The following is a 17,796-nucleotide window of genomic DNA, read 5'->3' on the forward strand; positions in this document are numbered from 1 at the left end:
CTGCAAGGAAAGAAGGCCTCATAGTAGCAAAGGACACTCAGTGACCAACCTACCTTTCTTCGGTCTTTCTCTCCCTCCCTCCCTCTTTCCTTCCTCCTTCCTTCCCTCCCTCCCTTCTTTCCTTCCTTCCTTTTTTCCTTCCTTCCTTCTTTCCTTCCTTCCTCCTTTCCTTCTTTCTTCCCTCCTTCCCTCCTTCTCTCCCTCCCTCCTTTCTTCTCTTCCTCCCTCCCTCCTGTTACTATCTAGCCCTCCCCATCCTCCCTCTCCATAATGAGAAACAGTCTTGGAAATATTCCAAGACCAGGTTTTTATAGTCTTGGGGAATTGGCCTTCATGTTGATTTATGTCTAGCTATGTTTTTATTTGCTTAGGCTCATGATAATTGGTTTTAAAAATAATTTTTCCCACGTAAGGATTTGTGGGGTAAACATACAAGTTTACGTGCTAAGCCTGGATCTGCACAAGCCTAGAGAGCAAGCCTGTAGTTAGTGTTTGGCACTTTGAGTCCCACCTGTCTGTAGTTTACCACAGATAAACAGCTCAGTGGCCTTTGCAGTAGCGGCAGGGCTAATGTTTAAATGGCTGGCCCTCTCAGGGGTGTTAACTGTGGCTTATGTTACTGAGGACTGGTTTACCTCAAGCTCCTGAGGCACATTCAGACACATTGATCCCACGGAAGATGCATCACATCGGAACAAAACGCACCAGCTTATGGATGAGATAAAAACTTCAACACGCTGGGGATTCTAAGAGCCGGCAAAAGAGCTGGAGAGGAGACACGCTTGTCTTAGTGTGGAAAGGGTTGCCTCGTGGTGTCTTGGGATATGACACTGGCAGATGCTGGTGTGGTGTTGAGGGAGAAAGGCCTGAGGGAAGGCTGCAACAACCAGCTTGTAGCTCACAGCTAGAAGCAAGAGTTCCCCCTGGTAGGCTCTAAGCATGCAGGCCTCTCTGGCTGACCTCTCAGGGGAGCCTGCCATTATGGTGATACAGAAGGTACTAAATGCTGATTCCTGCTTCTGAGGTAAAGTGCAGCTGATGGCAGTTCGAACATTTTAATCTTGGACAATCAGAGTGGGTATCAGAGGATGGTGCATTTCTTACTCGGGCCCTGAACAGTTTTCTGTGCACAAGAGAACCCCCCGGGATGGCTCAATGAGACTACTGCACCACCCCCGGCTGAGCACATCCTCCATTGCTTGGATAGCATCCCTACTGTGTGTGTAGCCTTGAGCCTTACTCACCAGCCTCTTGCTCATCAGATTTTCCAAAGCTTTTCTAACCAGAAGAATTGTGATGTCAGTTGCTACGGAGGATCACTGGGTGAGGCCACTAGACAGTTCAGGGTCTGCATAGACAACCTGAGACATGACTGGGAAGGCGGGTAGACCCGCCCGCCGTAGGAAAGGGAGTCTCCTCATGTATGGAAACAAGCCCATGGCCTCATCTGGATTCCACATTTCCATCCCTGTTTCATTCCGCCTGTCCAGCAAGGAGAGCCCAGGCCTGAGAGCCTGCAGACCAGAGTGAATGTGGACGTGCTTTGAGGTAGAGCCTGGTCCAGCCGACCCATGCTAGCTCTTCCCTCTGGTGTAGCTTTCAGGTGCTCCACACTTCATCATCCCTCCTCAGCAGCTCCTCTGAAGAAAGTGTGCCTTACTAAAACTCAGTACCTGGCTCCTTGGAAGGAGGATGAGAGGGATCCCCTGTGCTTTCTGCATTCCAGATTGTTGCGATTTTTTGTTTGTTTGTTTCCGCTTTTCTAACAACTGCCCTGATTCTCTGTTTTGCTTCCGTTTTTCTGTTGCTCCTTGCCCTTTGCTTGCAAAACAGGCAAGCCTGGTAAGTAAACGCTCCCCACCCCCCACTCAATCTGACACCTACCCATTGCAGCCCCTTGCTTGTGTTTTGTTTTTCTGGCTTGGTTATTTTTGCTTTTGTGTACTTGTCGCATCCCCCTCCAGTTTAATAGTGGTTTGCCTGCAAACGTCAGAAAGCCCCATCAGGGTTGCGAGTCCAGCGTGTCGTGTCTGGGGGCTGAGGCTGATTTCCTGAATTTAAGAGCCTAGCTTTGTTGGTCACGAGTAAGAAGATTTGTGGAGACTTGCCGCTGCCTGGCTCTCCTGGGAACCGGGCAGTTCTATTTTTAAAAGTGACAGAAAGCTTGGGCTAGGGGACATCTTAGATGCAGGAAATCAGATGGACTCTGTGATAAATGGCTCCTTCAGCCTGTCTGGTGAAATGTATACATGACCACAGATCAGCCCAGAATGTACATCGTACAGCATGCTGGGAACAAAGGAAATGGCTAAAATTCGGTTAATAACATCTATGGAAACTTGCCAGTGCCCTCTCTTTTGGGAGTGTAGGCGTAGCAGGTAGATTGCTTGTATTAAAAAGTTCTCTGTATTTAGAAGGCAGCTCTTAGTGAGTCATTGAAACGCTGTCCCACCGAGTCAGGGGTGATGTTAAGAGCTTCTATGCGCAGTGATGATGTTGACAACAGGTCAGATTCCAGGCTGTCCCTGGGCGCCAGGCACTTTCTATTCATTCTTTCTCTCTCTCTCTCTCTCTCTCTCTCTCTCTCTCTCTCTCTCTCTCTCTCTCTCTCTCTTTTAAATCCCTCAAATGCTATGGTCTAGAAGCACTACCATCCTCTGCTTTTGGTGAGGAGACACAGTGAGTTTAGGAACACTGCCCAAGGTCGTACAAGTGTGAGAGTTGAGATTCCAGGCTGACTTGTCAGATGCCGGAGCCACTGCGCTTGGTGACTTCTGGCAGCTGCTGGGAACACGAAGAACCCTGGGATCGTAGAGGCGGGATGGAGGGCCGTTTGGCATCTCCTAGGCCAGTGGTTTTCCAGGCAGGGTCCTGGGTCAGCTCTAAGTCTCCAGGGAGCTTGGTACTTGTAGATTCCAGCCCCAGCCTGACCTGCTGAGTTAAAAGGGAGGAGGAACTTGAGTCTGTCTGAGTAGTCCTCCAGCTGCTTCTAATGCGTGCTCACATCTGACCGCTGCCTCGATTGGTACACAAGGCCTTGGGACCACACAATTCCAGGGCTTTCTCACCTGTCTCTGTCAGGCTTGGAGTAAAATTCAGGCTGTGATCCCCACCGTGCCACACAATAATAATACACTGAAGTTAAGATACAGCAAGAGGGTGGTCTATCAGAAAACAAGGAAAAACAACCCAAATCAATACCTCTGGCTGTTCCTAGTGGGAACTGTCCATCATCATGGGAGGCTGGAGAGGGATTTGGTCGTGGCTGTGCTTTTTGCTTTTTTTTTTTTTTTTTTGTCTCTGGGGCTGCGCCTGGGCTGTGCTGTCCCCTCAGTGAACAAAAGCCTTCACCATTCAAACCCTCTTTCACCTTCTGTAAAGGGGATAGGAAACCCTGCGGGCCGCCCTTGTTCATGCAGTGCACAGACCACATATCAGCACTACTTGTGTGGCGGAGTTTTGTGTGCCCAGAGCAGAGCAGCAAACCTGACCGGCCCTCAGCCAGCCTGGGGAGAGTGGCCAGGTTACTTCTGTCATTGCTTTCCCCAAACACTTGACAGACTCACCCAAAGGGAAGAGTTTGGTGTTTGCCTGACAGTTTCAGAACAGTCCGTCCACCCTGGTGGTGAGGGCATGGGGTTCGTATTTTGACAGGCAGGAAGCAGAGAAGGGGGAGAAGCTAGGGCAAAGGGTTTGATCCCAGTGACCTACTTCTTCTAGCCAGCTCCTACCTCCTCCTCTCTGCCACCGCTCAGTTCCATCATCATAATATGAACACGTTTACAAGGTCACGGTCCTCATGACCTACCTGTCCTGAAGATGCCCTCACAGGCACACCCAACATACACTGTCCTAATCTACACATTGCTCAGTCTAATCAACCTGACCAGATTGCCATCATAGGAGCAGCATGGCAGCAGGAATCCTGCGTCCGAAGCCTGGGATGTGGAGAGTATAGCAGAACCAGAATCCACAAGTAGCCCGGTCATGTGCGTGCGCGCACTCCCCCGCATGTACACACGCTCTTTGACATTTAGAGAGGAAGCGATGGGGGATCAGACACGTAAATTGGAGGTTTCTGAAGGCTCCTGAGTGCTGGGGCAGGGGCTGTCAGGGCTGCACCAAGTGTGTGGGGTGCAGCCTGGATTTTATTCTTAATGAGCGGAGGTCTCTGTGAGCAGAGACTTACCTTGCCATCACGGCTGGAGGCTGCCCTTGCCATCGCTGTTGTTAGAAGTTCCAGATGTGGTTTCCCTCATCGTATCCAGCTCTAAGCCAGTCCTGGGCAATAAATACCCTCCCGTGTGAGCTGTGAGTGACAAAGATCTGCTGGGCTGTATACTGTCCCCAGGAGCTCTTGGTTCTGAGGATGGGGGTAGTAGATGTCATTGAATCCACTGTCACCTGGAGAGGCAAGGGTACCTTGCCTACTCTGTTGGCAACCAGCTTAGAGTGTGGTCCCTGAAGTAAGGGTAGGGCTGTCTTTGTGTTAGAGAGAGTTTGTCCTGCAGTGCAGAGACATCCGAGTTCAGTGTGGGATGGGAGAGGGTCAGGCATGGCTGAGAGCAGAGCATTAGTACTAGCATTCTCAACTAAGCCCGAAGAACTGCATTGCCTTACTGCAAAACGACCTTTGCGGTTTTCCTGGGGTGTGGTACTTTGTACAACCAAGAAGTCAGTATTGTTATGAATAGAATTTCAGGAATGTTTTAGGGATAAAGAAACCTCTTTCTTCTAGTGTCTAGTCTATCTTGATTCCATTTTGGAAAGGGCCCTCCAGGGCCCTGGCCACAGCACCCTATAATCTCATTTTCCCAGAAAATACAGTAGTAATTTTTTCTTTCTGACCCGGTGTGGATCCACTTAGGGAAGGAAATGTAGACCCACAGGGTCTCCAGTGTAGACGTGTAAGGGCTGCATTGATCAGGTTAAAGGTTGACTTCTCCCCCTCAGGATATGTCATGGCCCCAGGTCTGTGAGTGTTGTCCCTTTAGGGAGGGAAGGCTCGTGAGTTCATTGCAAGAAAACCCTTGAGGTTGTACTCAAGGCCCAGGCTGGCCCCTGTAGATCTAGTTTGGATCGAATGGGCTCTGTTGTCTCACTCCCATCTCTTCTGCCAGAGGACGAACAGAGAGAGAAGTCCATCTCCCACCAAACCGTGCAGCAGCTGGTGCTGGAGAAGGAGCAGGCCCTGGCTGACCTGAACTCTGTGGAGAAGTCTCTGGCTGACCTCTTCAGGCGATACGAGAAGATGAAGGAGGTGCTGGAAGGCTTTCGAAAGGTGTGTGTGTGGAGTCCAAGTGCAGGTGGGGGCGGGAGAGGCTGCAGCGGTCCTGGAGGGGAGGGGAGGGTGCCAATCACAGGGCAAGAGTTCAGGAAGTCTGTCTTGAGCCGTCGTGAGGAGCTAGGGAGTCAGTTGTTTCTTCTGGGTGTTCTGTTGAGCCCCCTCAGTGCTTCTTCTTTTGACCCCGCCATGGCAGAATGAGGAGGTGCTGAAGAAGTGTGCACAGGAGTACCTGTCCCGTGTGAAGAAAGAGGAGCAGAGGTACCAGGCCCTGAAGGTGCATGCAGAAGAGAAACTGGACAGGTAACTCGCCTTGCCACTCAACTGGCCCAGGAGCTCCGTGGCTCTCTGACGTTGACTTGCAAAGGGCGGCTGATCTTCATGACTTAGGCTAAGGTAGCACTCAGCCACCCCCACTGAGGGAAGTGAAAGATTGTATTATAATGTCAGGCATCCAGAGCCCTTCCCTATCGCCGCAGGGGTGGGGTTCTCTGACCCGGCTCTAGTTAGTGGGGCCACATCCAGACCCAGGTCCCAGTTCAGAGATGGGAAGAGGGAGGTATGTACCTACAGCCATGTACCATGTTCCTTGTTCCAACAGAGCCAATGCAGAGATTGCCCAGGTTCGAGGCAAGGCCCAGCAGGAGCAGGCGGCCTACCAGGCTAGCCTGAGGAAGGAGCAGCTTCGAGTGGATGCTCTAGAAAGAACGCTGGAGCAGAAGGTGAGAGGGTGAGGGTTGGGCATGCACGGCTGTGAGGCTTCTGGCTGGATGGTAATGGAGGCTGGTAGGCAGGAAGGGGTCTCTGGAGCGAGGCCAGGGCAGCTTCTGTATAAGCTCATGCCTGGTGGCCGTACCCACATTAGATCTAGTTTTGGGTTTCTGTTTTTTTATTTTTTTCTTGATTTTTCCTTTCTGCTTATCCTGGAGTAGCAGCCTGCACAGCGATTTTCTATTTCTCATTCCTCCACAACATCACTTGGCAGATACTTGTTAAACACTATTAACATGCCAGACATTGCTCTCAGACCTTTTCAGCTCTCGTTCTTGCTGGAGAGTGGGTGGGGAGCCCCACCAGTCCCCTGACAGACGAAGGGCAGTGGCAGAGCGGGCACAGTCAGTGTAGGACCAGTGGGCAAAGTGCCTGAGGTCCTGTTCAGGTTTCCTGATTTCCGGGGTGGCGCTTACCATACTATATGCACAGTGTCCCTGGATGTCCCAGTGAGGACCTCTGTCATCCTAGAAATACTCCAGTTCTATGTGGTCCAAAGAGAGCAGGGTGGCCTGAGTACCAGTACCCTGGTGGGTGCTGACTCCCTCTGCTAGGTGCTGTCAGAGAAAGGCTGGCCATGAAGCAGGTCGGCCGCTCACACACTCCACCAACCGTGTGGCCCTGCTGAGCTCGCCCTCCATCTCCTTTCCTTGGTCCCCTTAGGCCCTGAAACTACTTTAGATAAGAGAATTTCCCTGAGGTCAAGTGTGATACTAACCCCACCCCACTTCCAAAAACAACCCTGGAAAAAATCATATTTAGCCCTGTTCTCTGAGGATAAGCAAAGGTAACGGCTGCTGGTCAGTTGGCCCCAAGAACTGTTTTAGAAAGAAAAGGTCTAACCAATACCATGTGCCAGCTGCTGTAGGTGCGAGTGATTCCTGGGCTCTGCTGGTTGTTCTAAGCAGTTGCCATAGAGACAAGACACACAGCTGCAAAGCCAAGCGTTTGTTCATTCATTGATAATTACTGAGTACCCTTATGGGTGCTGTTGGGTCTGTGTATATTTGTGTAAAAGTGGAATGTTCCGTTAAAATAAAGGCCACATTCCCGAGACACTGCGCATGTGTGGGAAGTTGTCAGTGTTTCCACAATGAAGAATCCATCAGACTGTGTTTAAGTCGCCATATGGTGTTAGTTCCTGAAGCAGGAGCCAGGACGTTTATTTCCAAGGTACTTGGCCCAATCAGAATAGCAAATGAAGGCGATGTCGTGTTTTCCGGTAGATCGAAACATACTGATGCAAACAAATTGGGTGGTGCGGCTTTGGATGAAGGCAGAGATTGAAATCTATCTGCAAAGGTAATTTCCTCTCTGACTGAGCTTCCAGGGGAGTGAATTGATCGTGGTGCTCAGCCCTGGAGGACAGCAAATGAGATTCGGAAATGCATTCTCCAGGGCAGGTCCGAGTGAGATGTTGGGCTCCACCGTGGGACTACTTGCCGAGTAGTGGCCGATAGTGCTGGGGTTTAACTCTAGGGATGGATCTCCAGTGGGTCTGTGGTGCGTCCACGTTAAGTTTAACAGACAAGAGAACAAAGCTTGTAGGCAGGCACAACTTGAATTTGTGTTCTAGGCGGGACACACATCTGTTCCTGTTTGACTGGCTGTGTACTCTTACACATAGCACTTAACCTTTCCAAGCCTAAGTTTCCCTCACTAAAAAAATGGGTTAGCAGTGTTTTGTTGTTTGTTTGTTTGTTTGTTTAAGGGCTAGCATGAGAACTGAGGGAGTCCGCAGCACCCTGGATGACTTTAGCTTGGTGATTGGCATGCAGTATTTCACAGCAAGTAAAGATTAGCGTTTGTGGCCAGCAGAGGGCAGTATTAGTGGTGGGAATAACTAGGATTAGTGGTCAGAGACTTTAGCACCTATGAGGTCTGGAGCCTCAGAATATGCTTTTGGGGAGGACCACAGTCAAGCTGCTGGTAGACAGTGCTTTCCCCCACCCCCACTCCCTAACCCCCCCCATGGCAGTGCAATTTCCCGTTCTTCATCGGCACCGTGGTGTGGAGTGCTGGAGTCCTAACCCAGGGACAGCCATGGACTGAGCTGAGACATGATACAGGATGTTCCAGGAAAGGGGTTGGTGGAGGCCGACCTTCCTCGGCATCTCAGAGGAAAACTAGCAGAAAATGTATATGAGATGCAGGCCGCTTATGCATAAACGAGAACAGCCTTGGGCCAGCAGAGAGTAGAGCCACATCTGCTGGACGTCTCCCAGCTGGATCCCCTTCCCACAGGACAGGAACTCCACGCAGTTATCTGTGCTGCATGTGTGAAGCTGCCTTTAGTTGAGCTTCAGCGATGGGCAAAGAGTGGCTTCCCAAGAGGAACCCCCTGAAGTTGCCTGCCTCTGCCTGGCCTTCTGCACCAGCATTTACAGCGCCACCTACTGGGCATCTTCCAAACAACACTAGCGTTCCTCTAAACCCTCCCCAGCCATTGTCAGGAAAGCCTTGTATCAGCCATGGAGGAGCTTAGCCCAGGGATAAAAGCTATACTAGCAACAAAAAAAAAGGGGGGGGGGCTGGGGATTTAGCTCAGTGGTAGAGCGCTTACCTAGGAAGCGCAAGGCCCTGGGTTCGGTCCCCAGCTCCGAAAAAAAAAAAAACCAAAAAAAAAAAAAAAAAAAAAAGCTATACTAGCTGGCCCTCCACTGTGCTCTGCTCACTTTGTTTTTATTTTTACAGGACTCCACGTTTCTTACCTTATTTCATTCTCACCTACATTTTTTTTCTTTTCTTTTTTTCGGAGCTGGGGACCGAACCTAGGGCCTTGCACTTGCTAGGCAAGCGCTCTACCGCTGAGCTAAATCCCCAACCCTCTCACCTACATTTTAAAGATAGGGAGTCCAGGGTTCAGAGCAGCCGTGCAGCTCGCCCGAGCTCACCCAGCCATAGCTAGGATGTAAGCTATCTCCTCTAATTACTGAAGATAACTTTAGGAGAGACCACGGGACTGGGTGGACTCCCCTACAAGGAGACCAGAGTTGCTACTGGTCGTAGTGGCTGTCGTTGATGCAGAGTCTCACTGTGGCCCTGGTGGCCTGGAACTCACTGTGTAGATCAGCCTGGCCTCAAACTGCCAGCCTGCTCTGCTTGGCGAGTACTGAGATTAAAGGCATGTGCCACCATACCTGGCTTCCTTTTTCCCCCCTTTTCCGTATGTGTTTATATTTTTGTTGCTTGTGCAGGTATTTCAGGGATGAGCAACTGTGTTTTGAGTAACCAATTAGGGGCCTTATCTTAGTCAGGGTTTCTATTCCTGCACAAACATCATGACCAAGAAGCAAGTTGGGGAGGAAAGGGTTTATTCCCCTTACACTTCTGTGTTACTGTTCATCAGCAAGGAAGTCAGGACTGGAACTGAAGCAGGTCAGGAAGCAGGAGCTGATGCAGAGGCCATGGAGGGGTGTTACTTACTGTCTTGCTTCCCTCCTTGCTCAGCTTGCTCTCTTATAGAACCCAGGACCACCAGCCCAGGGATGGCACCACCCACAATGGGCGAGGCCTCCCACCCTTGATCACTAATTGAGAAAATGCCTTACAGCTGGGTCTCATGGAGGCATTTCCTCAACTGAGGCTTCCTTCTCTGTGATAACTCCAGCTTGTGTCAAGTTGACACAAAACCAGCCAGTATAGGCCTCATTCCTGGGAGAAGCTAATTCTTCTCCCAACAGTTGTTGTTTCCTGTAGGTGTTTGTCTATGGGTGGGCTGGCCCATTGAGAGTTCCCCTTTTATGTTAAAATGTCTGACTAATATTGTCATTGTTTCAGTCTTATTGTTGAGGCATCAAGGGTATAGTTCCCCTGTCATGTCTAGGAGACACAATTGTGCGATGGACTTCCTGGTCCTTTGACTCTTGGGATCTTTAGCCCTCTCTTCTGCAATGTCCCCAGAGCATCAGGTTGCAGGAGTTGTGTTATAGACATATCGTTAAGGCTGGACTTCTCACAATTTCTCTATTAGGACCAGTTGTGGTGTTCTGTAATGGTCTCCCCTTATCACAAAGAGTAGCTTCTTTGGGTGAGAGCTACATTTACCTACCATTGTAAGGGGAAGTTTTAGAAGGCAGTGAGGAATTGTGCTGGTTTAATAAAGTGTCAGTAGTAGGGTCTCTCTAAGGTCCGTACCTCACTAGTCCTGGGTAGTTGTGGGGTTTCTAGTTGCAGGCATGATTTCCCTCCACTGAACAGACCTTAAGTCCAGCTAGAGAGCTATTTGGTTGCCATCAAGGTAAGAATGGCACTACTGCACCTTTAGGGACATTTTATTAAGCTGGTCGTTGTGATCATAGGTGTCACAGATAAATGGAACTATTGATCACTTCCCTCCCTTGGTGGCTTACATAGCACTTTCTTTCCTTTTTTATTCTCTCATTTATTATATCCCAAACTACGGTTCTCCCTCCCTCTCCTTTCCCTTCCTTGCATAGCACTTCCTGGTGCTGTGGAAGCTAGACCAGCAGCCCGGAGGCTTTTAAGTTAGATCACCTCAAGTCCCCCGAGACCTGTGTCCAAAATGAGTGGCGTCTTTAGCAATAGGAGTAACCTTCAACCTGTGAGAGACGTCTGCACCCTGTTCTTCCCCTCTAGCCCCTCTCTCATGGCCTCTTTATACTTGGCCAGTTTCTTTGGTTACTTTTGAGACGGGTTCAGTCACTGGCCTACAACTCGATAAGCAGGCTAGGCTGGCCTAGGATCCTCCTCCGTGTGTCTCCCTCCCATACTCCCCCTTGCAGGTGTGTACTACCATATCTGGCTTGGTTTAAAAAAAAAAAAAATGGATTCTGGGGATTGGATTCAGAGGCAGCTTGCAACACGAGGGCTTTGCCGCCCCAGTCCCATGACTGGCTGGATTTCAAACACCAAGAACGCCTGTCTTGTCTTTCATTTTCAGAATAAAGAGATAGAAGAACTCACCAAGATTTGTGACGAACTGATTGCCAAAATGGGGAAAAGCTAACTGTGGACCAAGTGCTTGGCCTTGGCTGTTGTGTGCAATACGACCGTCGGTACACTGTTGTCCTTCCGATTCCGTGGACGGGTTCTCCTTTCACTTTCGTATGCACTACTGTGTCCTCTTTCTAAATAAGGTTGGTTTGACCGTATGCAGTGCCGAGACCTACCAGGACTCCTTGCTATCTGTTTGCATTTTCTAGTATAATTCGTAGCAAGTTGACCTCGGAGTTCCTGTACCAGGAGGATCATCAGACTCTCTAATAGAATACGAATTGCTGACCTTGGCCTTGCCTTTTGGCGAGCAGCATCTGAAGTGACGTGAACACATGCAGCCTGCATCGGGACTCTTGCCTTAAGGAGTGTACAATTGACCCACATTTGCTGGTTTGATTTTTTTAAAAAGAATGCATGTTTCAAATAAAATTCTCTATTGTAAATAAATTTTTTTCTTTGAGTCTTGGCAGCGAGTGTGGTTGTGAGTTATTTGCTGGGAGTGGCTGAGTCCTTTCCTTCATTAAGTCATAGCAGGTTTGGTCTCTGCCTCTCTGGGCTCTCTGTTTATTGATTGAAATTGCATTTCCTTCATTATCGTGTCTGGGTTTGTAAGAGGGAGCAAATGAGAAATATTGACTGGGGCTTAAATAAGTAAGTGGATATATTGGATTAGCTTAGATTCCATTTTTACAAAGCCTTGGCCATTAGGAGGCAAAAAAAAAAAAATCTGTTTCCCTTTATAATTGTGTGAAGGAAATAGCACGCTGTTAGTCTTTCTGTCCTGACCAACTGAAACGCTTCCTATTCCGTGTGGTTAGGAAAGGCCCAGGAGCACCTGGTGGGAGGCAGGCAATTAGCCACTTAGCAACACCCAGGCTCCCCAACACTCTGACCTACACCTGTGACCTGTGAGGGACTGTAGGGTAAAGGATGAGATGGAGGGGTGAGGAGGTGAAAGGTACCCTGGTTTTCTGGGGCTGCTGACACAAACATAGCAGCTGTTAGCTACAGAAGTTCAAAGTCTTAAGTGTCCAGTGAGATTTGGGCACTCAAAGAGAATCCACTCTTCCCCTCTCTCCCAGCTTGCTGCTTCCTCTGCAACATTCAGCCTTGGCTCACATGACCTTTTGTGTGTCTGCCTGCAGTAGATGCTCTCCCCCTGGCTGAGCTGTATCCCCCTGCAGTAGATGCTCTCCCCCTGGCTGAGCTGTATCCCCCTGCAGTAGATGCTCTCCCCCTGGCTGAGCTGTATCCCCCTGCAGTAGATGCTCTCCCCCTGGCTGAGCTGTATCCCCCTGCAGTAGATGCTCTCCCCCTGGCTGAGCTGTATCCCCCTGCAGTAGATGCTCTCCCCCTGGCTGAGCTGTATCCCCCTGCAGTAGATGCTCTCACCCTGGCTGAGCTGTATCTCCAGGTTTCTATTTTCTTGTTTTGAGACAAAGTTGCCCAAACCAGCCTTGAACTCATCCTGTAGCCCTGACAGCCCTGGAATTCCTGTCTCCAGAAGCTGGGTTTACAGATCTGTGCCACCACATCCAGTCCTTTTCTTTTTAATACTGTGATTGGACTTAGAGCCTACTGCAAATCCATGGTGACCTCATCTTGAGATGCACAGTTCCATCCACAGAGGCTGTTTCTGGTTACAGCCATGTTCACAGGCTGCAGGGATTAAGAAGTGTGGATGTATTTAGTTTTTCTCATTACATCATGTATTTATGTGTGAGTGAGGTTAGAGGACAACTTTTGGGCGCACACTATGGCGCACATGTGGAGGCCTAGGGATGACTTGCTGGTGTCATTTCTCTCCTCCCACCATGTGGTTCCTGTTACCCACTGACACATGTATGCCAGCAGAATATGTGGTGTGGCTGAGTGTGAAAAGCAGGCCTGAGCCTCCGGGTCTCAGTTGAGCTCCTGTTTTCTGTCCCAGGCAGAGCAGCTAAGAGTCGCTCGGGGCAGCTTTTAGGCAGCCTTGTCTGGGAGAGAGGATGGGCTGGAGATCTCAAGTGTGACTTACAAGGTTGATGATGCCGGGCCATCTAGTCGGGACAAAGGGACAAAGGGAGACAGATGGACTCTTGTTGGGCCCATGGCTCAGTGGCAGTGGGCGGTATCAAAGGGTCTCTTTCTTGAGAGTTCTTGCTTCATTTCCTCTGTTTGTGGACACCATTGGAGGAGCTCTGGTCTCACTGCCATCCTCGCCTGACAGACATGAGCCAGGCCAGAGAACTGCTCCCTCAGCTGTCCTGTACCCAAAGCCTGATCCAGCCAGAACCCCTCACCCAAGAGTCCTCGCTCACCTTGGCCATTTCCCAATCCAAGATTCTCCCTTCTGCTTTCTCTCTTCTCGTTTTTACCTAAATTTAAGAAGAAAACATTCATTTTTTTTAAAGATTTATTTATTTATCATATACAAGTACACTGTAGCTGTCTTCAGACACACCAGAAGAGGGCATCAGATCCCATTACAGATGGTTGTGAGCCACCATGTGGTTGCTGGGAATTGAACTCAGGACCTCTGGAAGAGCAGTCCGTGCTCTTAACCACTGAGCCATCTCTCCAGCCCAAAACCTTCACTTTTAAAAGATTACTGATACAGGTAAGGAAAATATCCCAATCCCCAAACCGAGAAACTTAAGATATTTTTAATGTATGTCTTTTTCTTAGCACATGAAGTGTTTACCTAATTTTTTTCACGGGGCTACTTTAAAAACTCTTATCTGTTTGCTCATGTGTCTGTGTACCGAGCGAGCCTCAGGTTCCATTCTTTTAACCTTTAACCCCACCTATCACGTGACCATCATGTAAACTCATTTTTTCCCTTAGGAAAATAATTTTGAAATATATTTTAAAAAACGCCCAGCTGTCTAGAATATCATCCAAGCAGTTGCCACCTTTACAGGGTGATCACAGGGTGTTCAAGTCTCGGGATCATGATTCCATAGACGTCTTCAGAGATGGCTGTCGAAGGCCTCTGAAAACTCCCACAGTGTTTGTGTGGGACGCTGGACAGCGAAGGTAGCGGCTGTTGCCTGGACTGTCACGTTCGGTGGTGTGGAGTTCTGAAGGAGAACTGTCCCACTTAAGTCCGGGCATCGGAATACTTGGCCCTCGCTGTTTGTAGCGCTCCAGGGAGAGGTTACCAGAAGATGCTGAAAGGCTTCCCTTTATAAGAGTTGCTATGGCCATGGTGTCTCTTCATAGCAATAGAAATAAACCCTAAGACAAGTTTGTTTCAATGTCAAGTCGTCGTGTGATAAAGGTTCAGTCCCCAGATAGTGGTTCTATTTTGAGATGTTCTGAAAATGTTTATGGGAGGTGGGGCCTAACGGCAGGCTACTGGAAGCGTCCCTTTGAAGGTTATTCCTGGTCCTAGGTCCCCATTCCTTTTCTGTGCTTCCTGTCGTCCTTTGTCATGGGCTTCCATTGCTGCCCGGGTCCTCACCACAGGCCCAGAAGAGTGGAGCTGCCCACAACACATGAGCCAAAACGAGCAGAGGATGTACTTCGTTTCTAAGAATCTCTCCCGGTTACTTTTCCTTGGGGACTCTGTCCCTATTGACCGTCACTGACCTGAGCACTCTTCTGAGGAGTTCAGTGAGCTGCAGTCTGGCACATTTTATATCAATAAATATAGCCATTTGTTCCTTTGAGTGGCCACAGAGCAAAGCATACTACCAAATACACAGCTGTCCTGGGGGTGGCGGGCGTTTGGATTGTGTTCAGTGTTTGGCTATTGTTCTGAACGACCTGAGAGTCCTTATGCACCTATGGGAGCACCTGTGTGTGTGAGCAGACTTCTTTAAACTGAACAATTTTTGTGGATTGTTTTTGAGACAGAGTCTTACTATGTAACCCTGGCTGGCCTAGACTTCACTGTTTAGACCGACCAGGCTGGCCTCAAACTCACAGATGCAGCCACCTCTGCCTCCCGAGTGCTGGGACTAAAGGTGTGCGTCACCACACACGGCTCTTTTATTGTTTTACTTTTATTTTATATGTGTATGATTGTTTTGCCTGCCTATAGGTAAATGCACCTACCGTGTTCATGCCTGGTCTCCATGGGAGGCCAGAAGAAGGCATCAGATCCCCTGGAACTAGAGTCACAGATGGCTGTGGCCACCACATGGGGACAGGGAACCCAACGCCAGTCCTCTGCAAGAGGAACAAGTGCTCTTGATGGCTGAGCCATCGCTCCTGCCCCCAAGCCAAATTCTTCAGAGTCACCCACAGAGCTGGAGATGGCTGCTGCTGACCCACCAGGCCTCAGTTTCTTAAAATGGGTCATGAGGGCGTGGTCTGTATAAGTGAATGTGGAGATTGAGAAAAAAAATGGCAATAGTAAAAGATTTCCGAATCTGCAATGCCCCCAAAAGTAATTGTTTCAGCATTGACAGTTATAAAATCTATTGACCAACTCTGAAGATGCTCTGTATCCCACAGTACCAAATACACAATATTTAACCAAGCTCTCACCCTTCGTGAGAGAATAAGTAAGCATACCGTCTCATTAGTATGCAAATTTGCTTTCATCTTAAATAAACGGCGAACTATGTCTACCAAGCCTAGTTTCAGATATGTCTACCAAAGTTCTTTTAAAATAAACTTCTTCATAATTGATTGCTGGCAAATGTCTGATTTGTAGTTATTTGTACGCCCGTATGCACGGGGCTGGGTAGAAGCTACGAACTAGGAACACCGGGTTGGGCAGGTTGACCTTGGTTGCAGTGAAGCAGTAATTCCACCAGGGGGAGCTGCAACACATCTTAGAAAAGAGTCCCAGAAGCCACCTCAGACTCCACGACTGGGAAACACTGATCCTCCGCTGTAGTTCACATCAGGTTCAAGTTTGTCTGTGTCTGACAGGCTTATACAGTGGTATCGGTTCTTTTTGATCCACCACAATGCGGGTGACCTGTCCAATGCTGACTTCCTGTGACATTGCTTGTGGCCAAGGCCACATGAGCCAGCTCCAGAATTTCAAGATCTGACCTGTTTTTTCTTTCCAACAGCCAAGAAGGCACCTTGAAGTGTCATTTCTTATTTCCTATTTCCTCCTCCTCCTCCTCCTCTTCCTCCTCCTCCTCTTCCTCCTCTTCCTCCTCTTCCTTCTCCTCCCCCCTTCTCCCTCCCCCTCCTTTGTCTTTTTTTTGAGACCGTCTTATATAATCCAAGGTAGCCTTGACTTCATTATGTAGCCAAGGATGACCATGAACTCCTGATCCTCCTGCTTCTGTGTTCCAAGTGCTGGGGTTGCATGTGCCTCAACTGGCCTGTTCTAAACAGTTCTGGAGATTGAACACAGAACTATGCTTTAAAGTTTAGGAAACGTATCACTTAGAAGCCTTCCAGAGTTGGTATTTGTGCTGGCTAGGTTTAGATTTATGTCAACATGACACAAGCTAAGGTCACCTGAAAAAGAGAATCTCAGTTGAGAAAATGCCTCTATGAGATCAGGCTGTAAACAAGCCTGTAGGGCGTTTTCTTTACTTGTGATCGATGAGGGAGGGCCCTGCCCATGGTGGGTAGTGCCAGCCCCGGGCTGGTGGTCCTGGAAGAAAGCAGGCTGAGCAAACCATGCCAACAAGCCTCAGTGGTCTCTGCGTCAGCTCCTGCCTCCAGGCCCCTGCCCTGACTTCCTTCAGTGATGGACTGTGATCTGGAAGTGAAGCCAAATAAGCTCTGTCCTCCTCAACTTGCTTTGCTCGTGATTTCACTGCATCATAGAAACCCTAACTAGGACGGAAAGCTCACATGCCTGCTCCCCCGGCCCTCGGTGTATATAGTCACTCTCTGCGACATGTGGGACTGCTCTCTGACATTCAGCTCTCTTGGCCTGGCGTCAGACTTGCTCTGTGCTTGATCGCCTCTCTTCTGGTGTTGCCAGCTGGGGATGCTATACTGTCGGTGAGAGGCTGTGAGGGACAGCCATGCTGGCTCCTCCAGGATCTGCCTTACTGAGGGACTGGGCCATGTGTTTCCAGTCCCTTGGCTTCTCTTCTGGGATTCTGAGGGGCTGTGTCAAGACAACACAGAGGTGTGAGACTGAGGTAGGCCTTCCCACAGGGGAAGATACGGGAAAGATGTTCCTCCTGCTTCAGTCTGTCTTCTGATATTACAGGCTGCTCCAGGAGCTCAGACATCTGTACTCTCCTGAGGCTTATTGGGCTGCTGTAGGACTCCTTCACTTGTCTGCTTCTTCATTTCAATAGACTGGCCTCAAACTTCCTATATAACTGAGGACGACCTCGGACTTGTGCCTCAACTTCCCAGTATTGGGAGTACGGGTTTGCATCCCACATACCTGCTCAAAGAAGATTGTTTTACATTTCTTGTGAGATAATTCATCCTTTATGGTCTGGTTGGAGGTTCAGTTACTGTTTCGACTGTGCTATACTTCCCTCTCCATACAACTGTGTGTGTGTGTGTGTGTGTGTGTGTGTGTGTGTGTGTGTGTGTGTTCACTCACATAAACAGCCACTTGTGGCCTCACAACACATTTCTGGAAATGCGTCCGTGCCTGAGCGTGTGCACACAGCCTCCCCATCGGAGGAGTTGCCGTGTTCTCTGTAGGAACTTGCTCACCCGTCTCTCTGGAGCCTAAGCGGTGCTATCAGAAGCCGACTCATTCTCGCCAATCAGAAGCCGACTCATTCTCGCCAATCCTTACGGATCCAGATCACGCCAGGGGAAACAGAAAGCTGCCCCCTGAACATTGGCCTAAAGCTAGGATGGTGGGTCTGAACCCCACTCTTCCCTCCCATAGGGCAGGGCCTTGTCAT

The 17,796-nt window shown here is 49.3% G+C and overlaps 1 protein-coding gene across 53 annotated transcripts in view; it reads left to right on the forward strand.

The window, feature by feature from the left end:
* Window positions 1-11,483, forward strand: part of Tacc2 (transforming, acidic coiled-coil containing protein 2) — a 215,980-nt gene extending 204,497 nt beyond the window's left edge. For all 53 annotated transcript variants that reach the window (XM_087560258.1, XM_087560400.1, XM_087560322.1 and 50 more), the window contains 4 exon segments: window positions 5,121-5,281; window positions 5,481-5,587; window positions 5,886-6,006; window positions 10,959-11,483. In XM_087560258.1, coding sequence (XP_087416384.1) covers window positions 5,121-5,281; window positions 5,481-5,587; window positions 5,886-6,006; window positions 10,959-11,024 — 455 coding nt within the window. In that variant the 3' untranslated portion in view covers window positions 11,025-11,483.
* Window positions 11,484-17,796: the final 6,313 nt, after the last annotated feature.

The sequence above is a fragment of the Rattus norvegicus genome, chromosome 1, assembly GCF_021556685.1.
Source record: "Rattus norvegicus strain SHRSP/BbbUtx chromosome 1, alternate assembly SHRSP_T2T, whole genome shotgun sequence".
Classification (NCBI taxonomy): domain Eukaryota; kingdom Metazoa; phylum Chordata; class Mammalia; order Rodentia; family Muridae; genus Rattus; species Rattus norvegicus.